The following is an 18497-nucleotide window of genomic DNA, read 5'->3' as shown; positions in this document are numbered from 1 at the left end:
TCACTGGCAGCAGAGAGTGCAGAGGAGGCCGGACAGGCAGGAGTCCTGGCCCAGGCGCCAATGACAGGGTTCATGGGACATGAGATGGACAGGAGGAAAGGCCAGACAGTAACCAGACCGTGGGGGCTGAGGAGCAGATGACCAGGAAGAATTACAGGGCTCAAGTTGGAACCCTGGCCCCCAAAGATAACCCTATGTGGGCACAGAGTGCTACGGACCCTAGCCCAGTGAAGATGCTGACGAGGTGACATGCAGGCGACTTGCTGTGCTTGCCTGCATGTTCAGTGGGACCCCAGATGAGCAGCCCTTCTGGCTTTCTCCCCATGGACCCAATCATGCTCCCTAAGCTCCCAGAGAAGGGCTGGGAGTAGGTCAGGAATTAACGCAGCTATTCCCTGAGCTCCAGTGTGGCCTCCTGCCTGCTTCCTGGGGTGACCGCACCCTGTGTTGCTGGCTGCACCAGAGCCCCTGCCAAGTGGTCCCAGCCTTGGAAGCTCCTGGCTCTGGTGGAGGCAGGAAGCCTGGGTTCTCCCCACCTGCCCACCCTTAACATGGAGCACAGTGCAGGCTCACCTTTACTCTCTCCCTGGACAGGAAGTAGGCGGTGGCGTGGAGCACGTCGGCAGAATGTGTGGAATTGTGGTAGGGGTTAGAAGAATGGTAATTGGCTTCAATAATTTGTAACCAGGATTTCAGTGTTGCCTCAGAGCAGTTTAGAAATTCACAGATTCCAAAGTGAGCAAACGTTTTGAGACCAAGATAAGTCAGTGGCCTACAGAGAAGAACAGCCATAGTATAAAAACAATGCAAAGAAAGAGGTGAAGCGTCCCGAGCCTTGGAGAGGTTGTTTCAGAGTGAAATCCCAATCAGGTTGTAGCACATGCAAGGCACACATGAGGCCCTGGTCCCATCCTAACCCCCACAGCTTCTGGCCTCAGCCCACTGTGGGTTGAGGTTTGCCACCTGCCCTTCCTGATGCAGATTCCTACTTGCTCCCATGGATTCCTCAAAACAACCCGTTTTTCAGGCTTACATTTTCCATCTTGGGAACCTTGAACCCTGTCCTCTTCTCCCCTGGGCCTACTGGACCTGCTCCTGGCCAGATGTCCTGCCTGCAAGGGCACATGAGGCTGACACTGTCACACATGTCATGGATCACTCAGCTGGGTGCCACTGTGTGAGGGGGCTCTCCGAGAAAGCGCCCAGCTGGCCAGCAAGGCAGGCCCTTCCCTGAGAAATCACCTTGACCCTGTGTCTGGCCTCTGACTCGGAGGGTCAAGAAACATGGCCCTGCTGAGGCAGTGCCCAGAGGTGATTACAGAATTCACCCTGCTGTCACAGCTGATGTAGAGACATCATATCCCCCAGTGTGTATTGTGACAGTTGCGCACAGGCCATCTGCCAGAGAGGGTTCTTCCCCATACACCCGGCTGCGCGAGGGCCCACAGAAGCAGAAGCAGAGCACATCGGGAGATGACGACACAGTGACGGGCAAATTGGGCTGTCCGAGGGACAGCATGCTCCACCTGGCAGGAAACCTGCTCCACCGCCAAGGCAGCTCCTCCACAGACACACCCTGTGTGCCAAGCCCAGCCCTGGGTGAGAACAGCGCTTCTTCTACAGCAAGGCACAGGGCTGAGGCAAGGCCCAACTGCTGCTCTCAAGCTATGGTCATATCCAGAGGAGGGCAGGGATTCTGAGTGTCCCTGTGCACGTTGTCAACACAGCAACTAACATCTGAGGGCAGTTCTCATCAAATGTGTTTCTAACGCATTTCGGGTCCAGGTCCTGAGGGGGCTGTTTGCCACTCTCTGTATATTGCCAGCTCAGGAGGAATCGGCACCCTACCTCACAGTATCAACCCTGGCTCAGTTTTTCATGTCCCATCAGTCTGCGGTACCCGTGGTGGCCAGGCCTAGGTCACCTGCACCTCCTTCCTCAGCCTCCCTCCGGCCAGGGACCACCTTTGCCGCAGTCCATGATCCTTGGGCAGTTTCCACATGGCCCTGGAGGCCAGCTCTCCATCTGCAGAGCTTCCAGACTCACCTATTGTGGGTGGCAGCCTCCAGTTCAAAAATATCGAAGTCCCAGTGTTCTACGTTTTCCATGGCCCAAGCTACTCGTGGTGGGATGTCGTGAAGGGAAACGGGGATGGTTCCGCTGACTGGAACTTGATGGAGAGCTGCAAGTGATGTCATGTGTGGAACAAGATTAATAGGCTGGACAGTGGTAACTGTTCCTCAGAGAGAGCAGCACTGCATCAGGCAGGGCTGCTTTGTTTCTGAGACTATGGCACACAAACTTCTTACTGATGAGAGAAATTATTTTCATCACTTAACCTTGACTACAGTATTATAAGGACCCAAAAATATCAAAACAGAAAACTTACTTTTTGTTGAAAGAACATATTCATTCCCTGATAATCTCCGCAAACCATCCTAATAAAAACCAAAGGGAATAAAAGAAAGCAAAGTTACTGCTATTCTTTCCTCCACAGAAACTCCAGGTGGCTGGCCCAGGGCAGCCTTCCTCCAGCCCCTGCAAGGCTGCCTGGTCCAGCAGGTCCCCAGAGTCCTCACTGTGGCCACTCCCTACACAGCTCAGCAGCCTAACACAGGCCTGGCCTGGCCCTGCCAGACATGGGACACAAAAGCAGGATTGACACCAAGGAGGTGAGCTTGAAGAGGGCCTCTCTAATGCCTAGCATTCCTGTCTCTCACTCCAAGACCACAGTGGTGTCCCAGGGACAATACCCTCTGCCCTTGGTTCTTCTCTACCGTGTTCTTGTCACCCTCCTCACCAACAGTCACAGCCAGGTTTGTTACAGAAAGATTATAATAAGAAAGACAAGAGAACATGGAGGAAAGCTATAAGTGTGTGTGTGTTTGACCAAGGATTGAACTTGGTATCTTGCACTTGTGAGGCAGCAGCAAAGCCACTGAGCTAAATCCCTGGCCTGGAGATATATTTTTGTATGATAAAATCTTTGCCCTGCCAGAAAGAAAGGAGAGAAAACAGTGAAACTAGAAGGCTCAAGTATGTCAGAAAAAGTTTGTGGAGGATGCAGTTTATAAAAAGTAATATATATGTTTGGTTATTTTGATCTTGTGTTCATTGGTTTGGTTGAGCTCAGGCTATTTCTCCTAAAAGCTCCTTTTTGTTCAAAGGAAAGACTTGCAGCTATGGCCTCCATGCTGAGATCATCACTCACTCCTCTCAGGGTCCCACTTCTCCTCTTTGGTCTGACCAATTCTTTAAGACAAAGACTGTAACTCTTTGTCTTTGAGACACAAGCCTTTCTACTGGACAAGCAGGAACACCTAGACTAGTGACAGAAAACAGGGCAGGCTGCACATGTGGCCTAACCTAGTTTTGTTTTCTTTCTTTCTAAAAGTATGATTGTGAGTAACTCAATGTCTATTCTGCTCTCACTGCAATACTGATGTAACTGATCTCTTCTGGGTGTTCAACACCTGGAGGTTTGGAGACCAGAATTAGAAAGATAACTGGGCTAAGAGGACAGCCAGTATTCTGGTCCTGGCCCTCCAAGGTCAACGAAGGATATGAGGGAACATTTTTTACAGGATCTTTACAACTTTAGTGAGTTACTTAACCTCCTGAGCAGGAAGACTGTTGGATCCCTGAGGACAGGAGTCTACTAATATACAATGTGCCAAGAAGGAGGGTCACCAGAGAAAGAAATGTCTTTTATGCTTCCACAGGAAGCTACATGGTCAAGCAAGACCATGACTCATCCTGATGACTGACAGTGACTGAGAAGCTGAAAGGCTCTGTACATGGTTCCAAAAGTAATGCCTGAAGAGCCTTAACTAACTTTGATGGATAACAAGAGGTTAACTTTGATTAACTCAGGTCTCACTTTAACTTGGGTTTAAAGACCCAGCAGAAAAGTATAACCAAATATATATAAAAATAATACCATTGTGGGTCAGGGATTTAGTTCAGTGGTTCTACTACCTGCCTTGCAAGTGCAAGGTCTCAGGTTCGATCCCTGGTACAAAAACAAAAAAACCATGGTAATAAAGGCTAGATATAGAAAGGGGGCTCCAAGCTCTGACACCTGCCAGAAGTTTCCAGCTACCCCTGTAGCCGAATATTGTTATGGTTCAATGAGGCTTGAAAGCTACAGTGGAAGCTATAAAAGCCTAGCAAAAATTGTCCTTCAAAATCCTAAAACTGTCCATCTTTTTACAGCTAAGACTGGAGACTCGTGACAAAGAAATATCAGACTTATAGACAACCTCTATCAGTAGAGAGGTTCAGGAGCCAGTTGGCTACCATCACTATCCCAGTACTTCAATAGCAGTACATAGACAGGGCTCTTTCTTCCAATCTGCCTTTCCATTCTAGTGCTCGTGCTGTGGCTGTACGTGCCTTATCCTCACCTAGTGGCTCCAAACTGCAAGTGATTTTGCAGATGGAACCAAAGACAAAAGTGCCAGACTCGTTTTACCAGGATCCAGTAGATCAACCTTATAAAAAGAGTTCATAACTGCTAAGCTCTAGCAAGACTTCTATCTAAGGCCCTTTAGATTACCTCTCTGGAGAAGACTCCGGTCTCCCCTGCACTGACCCTTCTCAGTTATAAGTAGCTAGATTGAAACTTCACCCATTCTCCCCTAACTGTAGGTAGGGATAGCTCTTCAGAGGGGGAATATTAAAGGCAGCTAAAGTTAGACATAAATTAACATACAGTCAAAGAGGGACTGGGCTCTCAAGGAAGTCAGTGAAAAATAAAGACAACAGAGTTGTGGTTGGAGTTACATCTGAAGAAGGCCAGGCTTCAAGATAAAGATGCAGTGGCCAGACCTTCATGCCTCTCTGAGGGATAAACAGTAATTTGGAATTATCCTATATTTGGTATCACTTGGTCCAGTAGCCTAGAGAGGTATCAGTTGCCCAGGTGGTGACCAGAGAGAGCATCCAGTCCCATCCCATCCCAAAATGCCTTTGTGTTTTCCATGTACCCTAGCTCTGAAGCCTCATTTCCGAATTGGATCAGTATTAGCTCAGTGGCTATACTTGTCATCCTATAGGCTGATTGCAGTTTGACCCATGTTATACCCACACTGTGACTTTGCTGTACAAATTACCGCTGAAAAGGGGTCTCAGGGGTGGTCCACATTCGGGACATTTCCTATCTCTCAGGAGCTCAGTAAACCTTTTAGTCTTAACCTCTGTTGTTCCTTGGAAATCGTTCTTCCATTTCGGGGGACATGAACTTGGTACATCTGACATCTAGAAGGTTGGGAATTAAATCTCTCCTGTATCATTTAGTTTTCTCGGGAACACTGAATTCTTTCTCAGCTTCTAAGTGACCCCGGTTTCCCCTGACAGCCCTCCTGTTCCCCTGCAGCCTTGCCCGAAGTCACGCTCAGATGCTAATCTTTGGCCCACTCCTTATCAGGAGACCCAAACAGGCAAGGCTGCAGGTAGAGTTCACTGCTGGGAGTCACTCTGTCTTCCAAATTACCACCTGAAACCTTTTATGTGATCAAGTGACTTCACAGGAGCTGGAATGGAGGAGAATTTGTTTCTAGCAGCTGACAGACAGTAACAGGGTGATCTGGTTCCTTGTGAGCTCTGCTCCAGAAGGCCTAGGAAGGCATTAGATCCTCTCCTGGTGGCCACTCCTAGATCCTTCTTCACTGTGATTTGGGTGTGACGCATATTCCTCTCTTTGGTGCCTTTTTAAAACCTACATAGCAGAAGAAAGGGTCTTCCTGTTTTGCAATATGGTATCTAACATTCAATATGGGGTTTTTTTCTGCTCCAGTTTTCAAAATATTTAATATAACTAAGAAAGAGTTTTTGTTTGCTTGTTTTTTGAGACAGGGTCTTACTATGTAGTTCAGGCTGGCCTTGAACTCACTGTGATCCTCCCGTCTCTGCTCCCCTAGTGCTGGGATTGTGTATTTGCCCCCACGCCCAGCTAAGAAAGTTTTAAGTAAATAAATTACTGTAAAACCCTAAGTGACACTGGAGAACTGCAGCAGTAGACCATCTACCGTCCTTCTCTGCCCAGGCTGAGGTCCCCAGGTGGTGAGCAGCAGGTGGATGACAGCCCAGCCAGAGAGCTCTGTTCAACAAAGAACCTCAGAGAAAACAAACAAGGACAGGCTCTCACCGGAAGCCTGCTCACATAAACTTACAGACATTAAGCCCCCAACAAGGTCATTGGCATGAGGGTCGTCATCCTTAGCACCAAACTGTGGCGAGTATAGCTCAGTAGACCTGAGGATCTGCAGCACACGGTCCAAGGCCTCTGTCACAGGCACAGGGCTGCTCTCCTGGGCAGTGTTGATGATGTTCATTACCTACAGTAGAGAAAGAAATCCTCAGAAACTATGGGAGAGATACCAAGGTGGCAGGAGTGCTTAACAGTGCTAAGTGAAGTCTAAGTTGTTCTTGTCACACATCCTCTCTCCAACTGTGAGAGCAGCTTTCAAACACCCCTGGGTGTGCTCAGTGGAGACCAACCAAGCATCGCTTCACCTTGGTGATGGGTGCCTCAATGGTCATGGAATGGATCCGGGCCATGGAGGAGTGTCGTCTCTGGCTGGAAACTGTGGAGAAAGGGATTAGAAATCAGGGTATGCACAACACTGGGCATCAGTCCCAACCGCCAAGGGCGCATGACTGCTCTTCCTCTTGGGCAGCTGAGCTTCCTTCCCATGGAAACAGGTGCGGTCCTGGCTAACAACTCTGCTTCCTGCTGTCCTAGGCACTAGGGTGCACTTGTCCCCACAGACCGAACTTCTGATGTCACAGGCCAGAGAGAAAACAGGAGACAATCTAGCAAGTCAGGGCCAAACAGTCTCTGTTTGTGCTGTAACAATAAAGCTTTATGGTTATTCTGCTTGATGCTCTCCCGTACTAAAATTCTTCTGGAAAACAATGCCCCCATGGGTTCTTTGTTCATATATGGCAGGGGCAATAAATTCACCTCACCATGAAAAGAACTACATGAATGCTGGCTACATTTCTCAAAGTCCTCTCTAGTGCTTTGCACTGTTCTGCTTAATCCAAGCTGATTAAGCACCTTAAACACCGCAGGCAGAAGCTCTTAGACTAAATGAGCTAATTTTTATTGCTGCTCCTGTTAAGATGTGGTTCCTCTTGTGGGGAGCCTAGCCAGGCAGAGGCCTGGTGTCAAGGATACCCCACTGTCAAACAGTGATGCTCACTGAAGGGCCAGAACTTGCTCCACAGACTGATGTGTCTGCCTGATGTCACCAGAGAAGAAACTGAGGCCTGAGAACAGACACTGTCCCCAGGAAGCCAGGCTAGGGAGCCAGTAAAACTTCTTAAATCTTGGTGAATAACACTTGGTTACCACCTTTCCATTTTATATAATAAAGTCATTAAACTCAAAATAACCACTATTTAATCACTGTCATAGAAAGACTTATTTTAAAAAACAATGAAAGTGAGACTGGAGATCTAGCTCAGTCGTTCTGCCACCTGCCTCACAAGTGCAAGATCCCTAGTTCAGTCCCTGGTACCAAAAAAGTACAAGTAAAAAAAATGAAAGTGACATATGCTTAGAAGGGTCAAACAACACAGATCTATGCAACATGGTCACTATAATGCTAATAACAATGCATTCCCCCCTCCTTCTTTTAATTTTGGTACCGGGGATCAAACTTGCATCCTTGAGCTTGCGAGGCAGGTGGCAGAACCACTGAACTAAATCCCCGGCCCCAACAGTATATTCTTAAAAACTGATAAGAGCAGATTTGAAGTTTCTCACCATAAAAAGGAAAAAAGGATGAGAAGTAATACATGTTCATTAGCTCAATCGAGTCACTTCACAATGTATGCAGATTTCAAAACATTATGTCATATATGATATATATAATTTTTGTCAACTAAAATAGATACATGGAGATTTTTACTTTTAAAATAATTGGAAAAATCATACTATAAGCTTAAGGTAAGAAAAAGAAACAACAGATAAAAGATTGTCATGATTATCTTACAGAGAGCCCCAAAGAATCTACTAATGCTCTTCTTATAGGCAATAAGTAAATTTATCAAGGCTGAATGTAAGATAAATATACAAAAACCCACTATTTCTATATATTATAACAAACAAATGGAAGTTAAAATAAATACCATTACAATAGCAACAAAAACTATCGATATGTAAGAATAAATCTAATGAAAGATTTATAAGATTTCGATAATGAAAATGCAAAATACTGCTGAGAAAAAATAAAAAGGTCTAAATAATTGGAGATACAGCATCTTCAAAGTTTCAATGGCTCAGTATTAAGATTTTAATAACGTGAAAATAATCTACAGATTCCAGGCTTGTACCCACCTCCAAAAAAGAAAAATTCTGGGAGGGTGTGTGCAAATAAGCTAGTTCTAAGTGCTATATGGAAATGCAGAGGGCCTAAAATAGCCATGAACTGAAGAACAAACATTCACCGCCAACTAGCAAGATGTGCTACAAGGCCATAGTGAGTCCAGACCAGCAGAACAACGGGGGCAGAGCAGCATCCAGAAACAGATTACATAACCCTAGTCACCTGATCTAGAGTGAAGGTGCTCCTGCCAAAGATGATTTTTCAATATGTTGATGGGTCATCTGGGTTTACGTGGGAGTATAAGAGGGAATTCATCTCTGGTTTGTTTTTCCACTGCCCTCTTTTATTTTTTCATAAATTGGGTTTACTGGTACAGAACAGTGTCTTTCCTGATCTAGACCTTAGCTTCTCAAACTGTTGTTGATCAAAACATGGTATGATTCTGTTGAGTTCATTTTCTGGTGCTTCTCTTTTTAAGTGCATTATTTTCTTACTTGGAAAAAAAGGTTCCACTTCTGGAATTAAAGTTTTGCATGTTCTAAAGTTGATTTCATCCTCCCTTCCTCAGCATGCTCTGTTTGGCATGATTGACACAGTGCATGTACTGGTTAGCCAGAGCGGAGCAGCTGAGGGTCTGGTGGATGTTCTCACAGTAACACAGGAGGATTTTGGCCTGCAGATCAGCACAGACAGGATGATACTCATACCACTTGGCCTTTGCTTCTACTTCAGCAGCTTTCTGATATTGCTCAGTGGTAACTTTGTAGAACTCTGAACCCTTCTCTTCCAGCTGCTTAGCCAAGTGCTTTGCCTTCGAGCATTCTTAATCACTTAATATCCTCTCTTGAATGATAGCTCTGGTTAGCTGCTCATTGGTCCAGGTCCTTGCTTTTCTTTAGTTGTTTCTGATTCTCAGAATCCTTCTTGGCTTGCTCCAATGCCAGTTCTTCAGCCACTCTTCTTTTCAGTCTTCATCAGACACTGAGGCACCATAAATACCAGAATATCCCTGAGACTTCAAACCAGATAGGGAGGATTCTTCAATACATGAATTACATTTTCTGAAAGCCGGATGCCCTTCACCGTGGTGATGTTCTCATTCTCATCTGCCTCGAAGGTGACCCAGCGGGTGCTGGCGGTCCCGCCCATGGCTCCTGCCTCTGTCCTTGCAGAGTCCTATTGGACCCATGAGCACATCAGGGCCCCTGCGCACACACACAGGTGGAGGATGGGACACTTCCCTTGCCCAGCAGGAGCAAGGCCACAACCCCAAGAAACGGGAATTCATCTTTGATCCCTACTTACCCTTAGTAACATAAAAATCAATTTGAAACGGACCACAGATTTTTTTTTTCAATTTTGTATTAGTATGTGCTGGCATTAAAGATTTCTACGTCTTCATTCTTTTGTCATCCCCTTTCCTCCCCTCCCTTTCCACTCTATCTCTTGATCTTCTCATTTGAAAAAGATTTCTGTACTTTCTTTGTTCATTTATATGTTGTGTTTCTCATATAGAAGAAACTATGCAATATTTAAACTTGCGTGTCTGATTTATTTCACTTAACACTGGTTTCAAGGTACGTTCATTTTTCTAAAAATGACTCAAGTTTATCTTTCTTTATGGCAGGAGAGGACTCCCTTACGTGTAAACACTACATTTTCTTTATCCATTCATCTATTGATGGATATATATATGCTGCTTCTGAGATGTACCTATTATGAGTGTGCTGCTATAAACATGGGTATGCATATAGCACTGTAATATGATGTCTTTAACTCTTTCAGGAAGATACACACAGAAGGGGAATAGCTGAGTCAAATAGAATTTCTATTTTTAGTTTTTTGAGGAAGCTTCACACTGATTTCCATTAGTGATTGTGCTAGTTTACATTCCCACCAACATAGTAGAGCTCCTTTTCCCTGAATTTTTGCCAGCATTTGTTATTATTAGATTTTTTAGTGGTAGTTATTCTTTCTGGGGTAAGATGGTAACTCACTGTAGTATTTTTTTTGGTACTGGGAATCAAACTCAGGACCTTGAGCTTGCCAAGCAGGTGTGGTACTATTGAGCTACATCACCAGCCCACTTACTGTAGTATTAATTTGCATTTCTCTGATGAGCATTTTTTCACGTATTTATTAGCCATTTGTACTTCTTCTGAGAAGTGTCTATTCACTTTGGCTGCCTATTTTTAATTGGGTCTTTTATTTTGGGGGAATCTTGATATTAGTCCTCTGTCTGCAGAATACCTGTCAAAAAAATTTCCCCATTCTGTAGTTTGCCTCTTCATTCTGTTGGTTGTTTCCTTTGCTGTACAGAGGTTTTTAATTTGATATGATCCCACTTGTTGACTCTTGGTATTATTTCTTGTGCCACTGGAGTTCTATTCAGAAAGCCCTTGCCTATGCCTATGTCTTCAAAGCTTTTAACTATTTCATCTTCTAGCAGACTTAAGTATTTTAATAGTTAGATCTTTGATCCATTTTGATATTAGATTAGTACATGGTAAAATATACTGTGGGTCACCCATTTTAAATGAAAGATAAAACAATAACACATTAGAAGAAAATATGGAAGAGTATGTTCATGACCTTGGGATGGAGAAAGATTTAAGTGACATGCAAAAAAGCACTTCATTAAAATTAAGGCCCTCTTTTCCTCAAAAAACACTCTTAAGAGAACAAGTGACAAACCTGGACTAAGAAAATATATGTGCAGCTGGGCATGGTGCTGCAGGCTTGTAATCTCAGCATTCAAGGAAGACTGCCATGAGTTTGAGGCCATCCTGAACTACAAAGTGAAACCTGGTCTCAGAAGGAAAAAAATATATACATTCAATAGAGAGCCCATATCTAGAATATGTAAAAAACTTACAAATGAAACAAAAAAGATAACCCAATTCTAAAAATGGGCAAAAATCTTAACAGCACCTCACAAATGAGGATATGTCAAAGGGCAACAAGCATATGAAAAGGTGCTCAATCTCATTAGTCATAAGGAAAATCAAAACTGAAACCATCAGAATAGCTAAAATTTTAAATGTTGATATTTTCATAGTTTAGTGAAGGACAGTAACACAGCATGACCTACACTGAACTGTTTGCCCTGTACTCCTGGGCAGGAGGTGAGCACTTGTGTCCACCAAAAATGACTTGTGTAAACCCATGGAGCCTTACTCCGAACAGTCTCAAGTGGAGACCCCCCAAATGCCCATCAATAAGTGAAAAAGCAGACAAACTGTATACTCAGTAGGGACTACTACTGAGTGATACGAACAAAGGGATGAATTACTGATACGCCTAGCAATGTCAGTGAAAACACTAACATGAGTAAAAGAAATCAGTTGTGGTACTGCACACCTGTAATCCCAGCACTGGGGAGGTTGAGGCAGCAGAATTGCTGTGTATTTGAGGCCAACCTGATACAAAGGGAGTTCAAGGTCAGCCTGGAATATACAGTGACACCCTATCTCAAAAACCAAGGGAAGCCACACATGGTGGCACATGCCTGTAATCCCAGCACTTGGGAGGCTGAGGCAGCAGGATCGCTGTGAGTGGGAGTCCAGCCTGGGCTACATAGTGAGTTCCAGACCAGACCAACTAAATAGTGAGACCCTGTCTCAAACAAACAAACAAACAAAAACCAAGGGGGAAAAATAGTGAAAGATGTCTGACACAAGAGTGGCTATAAGGTGACTCCAATTCCATGAAGCACAAGAGGAGGCCAAATTTGATTAGGGCATAAGAAATCATCATTTGCCTTTGTGTGAACAGTGTGTGTGTGTACTCTGTCTACCATGGGTGGTGGTTATAGCAGCATAGAATTATCAAAACTTGAATATTTGATATCTGAATTTTCCGGTACATAAATTATAACCTTTTATAAATTAGTTTTTAAAACAGCACAACAAAAGAAAAGAAGAATGTTTAAAATGCAGAAAGGTATAGAGGAATCCAAGGGGTTAGTGGAAGCTCCAGGGTGGTAACTTCAGGGTAAAGCGGGCGGAGGCATAAGGAGGATCACCGCAAGGAAAAGAACTGCAGTAGCTGACACTGATGCTCCCCCGTCCCGGCACCACGTGCTCATGTCATCCTCACTTGATCCTCTGGGCAGTGTGCTGTTATCCCTATCTTGTACACATGGCAATGGGAGACAGATGTCCATACTCAAGGTTCCACAAGGAGGAGATGAAGCTGGGACGTGAACTGAGGTGCGTCCCTGCCGGCAATGCCCTCCCCCTGGCAGTGGACCCAGCTCATGCCATGTGTAGCCACTGTCTGAGCCTCCTCTACACCTGCCAGGGACACAAGGCAGATGTGACCTCAGCCGAGACTGTCTGGAAAAGCTTGGCTACCAAATGAGCCACAACACTAGCTCGTCATCTTTCCTATTCATTCATCTTTGGGCCAAAGAGTGCACAAAGCAGGCAGTAATGCTTGCCTCTACACTCTCTAGAAGCAGTTTTGATCACATTAAAAACTAGGTCCCTCAGGATATAAACCTATATCTTTTACACAATTATGTTTCAAGTAAACAAGTATTTGCTTAATGAGTTTCTCGCTTTTTCCAAATTGAGCTTATCCCTCCCAAAAGATGCGGCTTCCATGGAAACTGCAAGCCATGATGGAATGTGTCGTTCAGAATTACCAAATGCACTGCTCGTGTAATTACAGTGCACTGACTGATGATACCTGCTGTTACAGTTTAGAAAACCAATATGCAAGTTGTCATAAATGTTTCAGTTCTTGTTCTTTACTCTTATTCTCTGGCTCCATTAGAAGGCCCAGAGTGGAGTCCATAGGGTGAGGGAAAAGGTTCCTAGGCCTCTGCTCGCCAGAATGTGAAGCATGGGTGACCAGAGAGGAAACTGAAGGGCGACATGGGTCCTCTGTTCAGCCTAGACCCTGTCCTACTCTCTTCTCTGGTCCTTGTCACTCACCTTCATTTGCTTTCGAGGAAACAGATTTGACATCCAGCGAGCCTTTCCTTCTGTCTTTATGTTTGCCCATTTGATTATCTAGAGAAACAATTAAGGAGAGATGTTAAAGACATTAGCAAAGGAAACCAAGCTAAGTACTTTTAAAGCCAAGACTTTTAAGCCCCAAGAAGTAGAACAAGCAAATCAGCACAGTGCGGTCAGAGCCGAGGGCTGTGCACCACCCCAAGACAGGCAGTGACACAGGAGAAGGGCTGAGGCTGCGGGGAGTTCCTCCGGTGTGCTTCCATGTATTTGAACAAGATGGTAGGGATTTTGATCCCTCATCCATCCTTGCCCCAAGGGGAAAAAACGCACTTAATTTTTTCCACAGCATCCCAGGGCAGAACAACTTCCCCTTCCTAGGGTGGTATGAAGATGCTTTGGGGTGTGTTTCAGAGACAGCTGATCCTGCCTCCCCTTTTTCTGTGGAGGCTGCTGCTCTCTTAGGTTCCAAAGAGGCTTCCTGCCTTTCCTTTGGGCACTGGCTGGGTGTCCCCTGTGATGCACGTTGTGTCCCCATCTTACAGCCAAAGAAACGTAACCAACCTGTAGGTGGGCGCAGGGCAGGGTGGGCACTCTGGCTGGCTCTCCCCAGGGTCCCCTGGCCGCCTTACCTGGCCTCCTCCTCTGCCCAGAGGACCTCGTGCTGGCCCCATCTAGATGCTTTCTCACCTGCCCTGGCTTCTAGGCAAGCTAGCGCCTCGTCTCTGTGGCACCAACAGTGAATGTGTCAGGGTCACAGCGAGTTCCTTGTTCTTGACTGACAGACACAGCCAATCCAGACACTCAAGCCTGCAGAATCCACTCTCCTGGTTTTTCTTCTATCTTACTCATTTTGTTCATGATTTCCTCTTCTTCAGCCCCCACACCCCTCAGTATTTCTTCTTCTTTTTTATTTTTTCTTTCTTTCAGTACTGGGGGTCAAACTCAGGACTTGATGCTTGACAGGCAGGTGCTGTGCCACTGAGCTAAATCCCCAGCCCACCTCCTCAATATTTCCAATGGTTGGTTTCGTATCAGTTCCTCACCCTGACCTCTGTGCCTTGTGTGGGCACACACCTCTCCCATGCCACCTTCCTCACCTAGAGGGCTCTGATGTCCTGTGATGATGCAGGCACCACATGCCTGCTGGAACCTTCCTGTCAGGCCCCACACACTCCAGGAGTGTGGGGTGACAGCCAACCGTCAACCACCTGAGGGCAGGGAGTCTTCCCTGGGTGACCAGCACTGTACGTAGTCAGTAGCCAATGCTCAGTAAACACTGTCTGCTTTAGCAAACACCTGCATGTTCCTCTGCACCTGCTCAAAGTCCTCCAGTGTCTCAGACAGAAGAGCAACTTCCTGGTGTTGGAGGACAGGCACCTGTCCTGTAACAGCAGCCTTTCCTCTCCCTCAGTCATTACCTCGTGTGCGCCGCACTGGGCAGCCTTGACATCCACTCCTTCTGCCAGTGACATGACACTGCCGCCACTCACATGCTCCCTCCTCCAGTCCCATCGCTTCCCACCTGTGTGGAGTCGCAGTGTCTCTCCCTTCTCTAAGCTCCATGTCAACTCCTGCCCATGCAGCTGCCTGGTGAGACTGTGCAGTGAACTGCGCTCTGCTCCCGCTGCACCATTCAGCATTTACTGGGCACCTACCCTGTGCCAGGCCGAGACTGGTGGGACAGTGTGGATCGTGAATGTCCCCCAAAGGCTCGTGTCCCTGGGGGGTGGAGCCTTTAGGAGGTGGGGCCTGGTGGAAGACACTGGGACCCCAATCCCTTCCTCTTCTCTCTGCTCCCTGGCCATGAGGCAGCAGTGCTGCTCCACCACACTCCTGCCACGTTTCCTGTCCACCACGGAGTGAAGCTTCTAAAACCACGGGCCAAACAAAACCCTTTCTCTGTATGAGTTAATTATCTTGGGAATTTTGTTAGTGACAGGAGGCCGATGAACACACCAGCATTAGGGATGTGAAGATGAATAATGCACTATGCACAGGCCTGGGGGATGGTCTTGCGGGGAACAGGGCAGGGAAGGCTCTGTAATGGTTCTGAGGTGCAGGAGGAGCACGGGGGTGGGGTGCGGCGGGGAGGAGGTAGCTGAGCTAGAGCCTGTAGAACAGCCAGGAGGAGGAGGAAGGCTGTTCAGATGGAGCAGGGTGTGGCAAGAGAGAAGCAAAAAGCAATGCTCACCAAGGATGGGCTGCAGCAAGAGTGGAAGGAGAGGAAGCAGATTTAATTTGTACTGAAACTTTTTTTTGGATGGTACTGGGGATTAAACACAGGGCCCTTGCACTGAGCTACTGAATCTCTTTTCATTTATTTTTAAAATTTTTTCATGTTGTTATTGTTATTACTATTTTGTGCTACTAGGGATTATACCACTGAGCTATATCCTCGGCCCTTTTTAAATTTTGAGAAAGGGTGTCACTAAATTGCTGTGTTGTTCAAGGTGGGCTTGACCTTGCCATCCTCCTGACTCAGCCTCCCAGGGTACTGGACCACCATACCCAGTCCCTATGGAAGCATTTAAGAGTGTGAAGCTAGGCCAGGCATGATGGTGCACACCTGTAATCCCAGAATTTGGGAGGCCGAGACAGGATTTCTGTGAGTTTGAGGCCAGCCTAGGCTACACAGTGAGAGCGCTTTGCCATCACTCCACCCTCCTCAGCTGTGAGGCCCAGAGTGGGAAGTGGCTTGCTGAAGCCACAATATGTTGGGAGGAAACAGGCTAGGGAAATGAATCTGCAGCAACACAGGTGTGGGGCAGGCACACAGTACTCACGAAACCCTTAGGAGACATGAGATGAGGCAGGCCTGAGGGGCCCAGCTCCTCACAGGCTGCCATTGGTGACCATCCCTGTGAGAGTCGGCCTGCCTCTTACAGCACAGACCAGGCTGTACAGCAACACCGCACTCTACACGCCTTCACACAAGGCACACCCCAGAGTCTGTGGTTCTCTCCCCCAGGCTGTAGCCCTTGCAGGGCACCTGCCAGAACACTCACAAACACTCAGGTCCTCTGACTCCTTGATGACCCTGGGGCTGCCATGGTGCGAGGAGAGAGGGGTCTCGCCATGGCACCAGGCAGGCTTGTGACGGGAAGGATTTGATTTCATTTTTTTCTTACAAAAGTTTAACAAACACTAAGAAGGAGTAAGTGCACCATACCTGTATGAATGTCAGATTGAACACACTCAGGTATTTTCTCAGCCTAAAAATAAATGTTAAAAGCCATTAGTTCTGATCCACAGCAAACCTCCCTGGGGTGTGCCTGTCCCAGGACCCCCTACCTACCTTACTGTTTCCATTGCACACTCGGATAATGGACACATAGTGTCTAATTTTTCTGCAAATAGAAAATAATGCATTATTTCTCTCCTGACTCTCATTTGATGGACATGTAATTAATTTTTTTATCATGAAAAGAAAATCTCTTAAAATACATACGCAAGATCCCTTGAGAGTATTTTTATTTGGGGGGGGTCAATACCACTAATAAATGAATGAGAATTCATAAACATCCTCTGTTGTCTCTGAAGAAGGGATTCCAGTAAAACAAAAAAAATTTTTCCTCCAGTCATCACAACAACAGACAATAAAGTCATATTTTAAAAAACTGTATTCTACACTAACCAACCAAGAGCCTTTAGTGTCTTAACATGCTCTCATTTCCACAACCCTTCATATGAGGCTCGTCCTTTGAGGGCTGGTGAGCAATTTGCACCCAGCTGGGGCTGAGGCTCCACTGACCAGGGGCTGCCTGGACATCCAAATAAAATGAATGGCAGGGCTGAGATCAGACTTCCCATTTATTTATTGTCCCTTGAGTCTTTCTACTTTCCTCCTCTGATAATCAAAACCCTATATGCTCATCACAGAAAATTTGGAAAGGATGTAAAAGGAAACAGACTCAGAACAGAGAGCCCGCACAGACCCATCTGCCTGAGCAACACTGTCAGCACAGAAGGCTGCACCCAGTGCCATCACACACAGCAGCCTGGGCTGGGACCAGAACCCACAGCTCTGTAAGCCTCAGCTTCCTCACCTGTAAAATGGAGACAAGCACAGCGCTACCCTCACAGTGCCGCAGGTGGGCCGATGTGAAACCCAGGTGGGGAAGGACGGGCACAGGGGACAGCAGCCGCTTCTGGTCCACCAGTGCCACGGTTCCTCCTACTCTTTCCTTTTCAGGGCTGAGATCATACACTAGGTCTGACTTCACTTTTTGCATTTAACATCATAATCATAAGCTTTTTAAAAATTCTTATGTGAAAATAAAATTTCATAACCAAATAAAATAAGAATAGCTAAAATATATATAAAATTTTTTAAAAATATAAGGAGCCTACCAGTCAGCATTCTTATCACACAGTTTAAAAAATGGACATTCTGGGCTGGGGAGTTAGCTCAGTGTGCCACTGCCTGCCTCACAAGCTCAAGGACCCGAGTTCGATCCCCATACCAAACAAACAAAAAAAAAAAACTGACATTCAGATTTGAGTATAAATACTTCAGTCTCTTGTGGATCGATGCAGCTTAAATAAGACTGTCAGAACCAGACTGTAGATGAGAGAAAGCCATCAAGAAAATGCCACCCGGAGGCCATCCTGTGATGGCACCTGCCTTTTAAACTTCTGAACTTACCTAAGTATTCACAGAAAAATTTGTAATAACCCAAATATGGAATGCTGATTGAGGCATTTCCTCCCCACTTACCCTCCCTGTCCAACAACAGGTATTATTTTCACATTTTGCTGTATATTATCTCCATTTTTCTTTCTGGTGTGGTAAATGCCCTGCCACTCCTATAAATGGAATTAAGCATCATTAGTCATACTTTGTGTCAAAAACATAAAACATAAATTCAAGAACATTTTCCACTTCAGTCCTGACTCACTTACCATTGCTAAAGCAATTAGGATTCAAAATGATCCCGATCCCAGAGCCGCCATCGCTCAAGCGCTGGGAGGTAGGCCACCCCATCCACCGCGGGAAGGTGAACCACGCCTGCTCCCGACCCAGCCGCCATCGCTCAAGAGCTGGGAAGGTAGCCGCGAGGGTGCCCCTGAACCCCCATAACCCCCGCACTCTCAGACCTCCTGACCGTGCAAGTCTTTGGACCCACTCTGCAAAGACAGAGATGATCATCAAGGGTATTTTTCTGAGTTCCCAACTTTGAACATCTTTAAAGAAAGG

The 18497-nt window shown here is 46.0% G+C and overlaps 1 protein-coding gene and 1 pseudogene across 2 annotated transcripts in view; both read right to left on the bottom strand.

The window, feature by feature from the left end:
* The window catches only part of Pde8a (phosphodiesterase 8A), a 67946-nt gene that overhangs the window by 11786 nt on the left and 37663 nt on the right, over positions 1-18497 (bottom strand). For both annotated transcript variants that reach the window (XM_010621132.3, XM_010621133.2), the window contains exons 8-16: positions 18018-18106; positions 16596-16647; positions 16470-16512; positions 13277-13354; positions 6517-6587; positions 6174-6338; positions 2390-2438; positions 2047-2182; positions 574-772 (exon numbers count right to left, since the gene is read on the bottom strand). In XM_010621132.3, the coding sequence (XP_010619434.1) occupies positions 574-772; positions 2047-2182; positions 2390-2438; positions 6174-6338; positions 6517-6587; positions 13277-13354; positions 16470-16512; positions 16596-16647; positions 18018-18106 (882 nt within the window). The remainder of the gene's footprint in view (positions 1-573; positions 773-2046; positions 2183-2389; positions 2439-6173; positions 6339-6516; positions 6588-13276; positions 13355-16469; positions 16513-16595; positions 16648-18017; positions 18107-18497) is intronic.
* Positions 8296-9795, bottom strand: LOC117285214 (annotated as a pseudogene).

Source organism: Fukomys damarensis, unplaced genomic scaffold (assembly GCF_012274545.1).
Source record: "Fukomys damarensis isolate Sample0158 unplaced genomic scaffold, DMR_v1.0_HiC HiC_scaffold_7, whole genome shotgun sequence".
Classification (NCBI taxonomy): Eukaryota; Metazoa; Chordata; class Mammalia; order Rodentia; family Bathyergidae; genus Fukomys; species Fukomys damarensis.
Note: the sequence above shows the minus strand (reverse complement) of the source record. Positions and strands in the feature narration are given on the sequence as shown.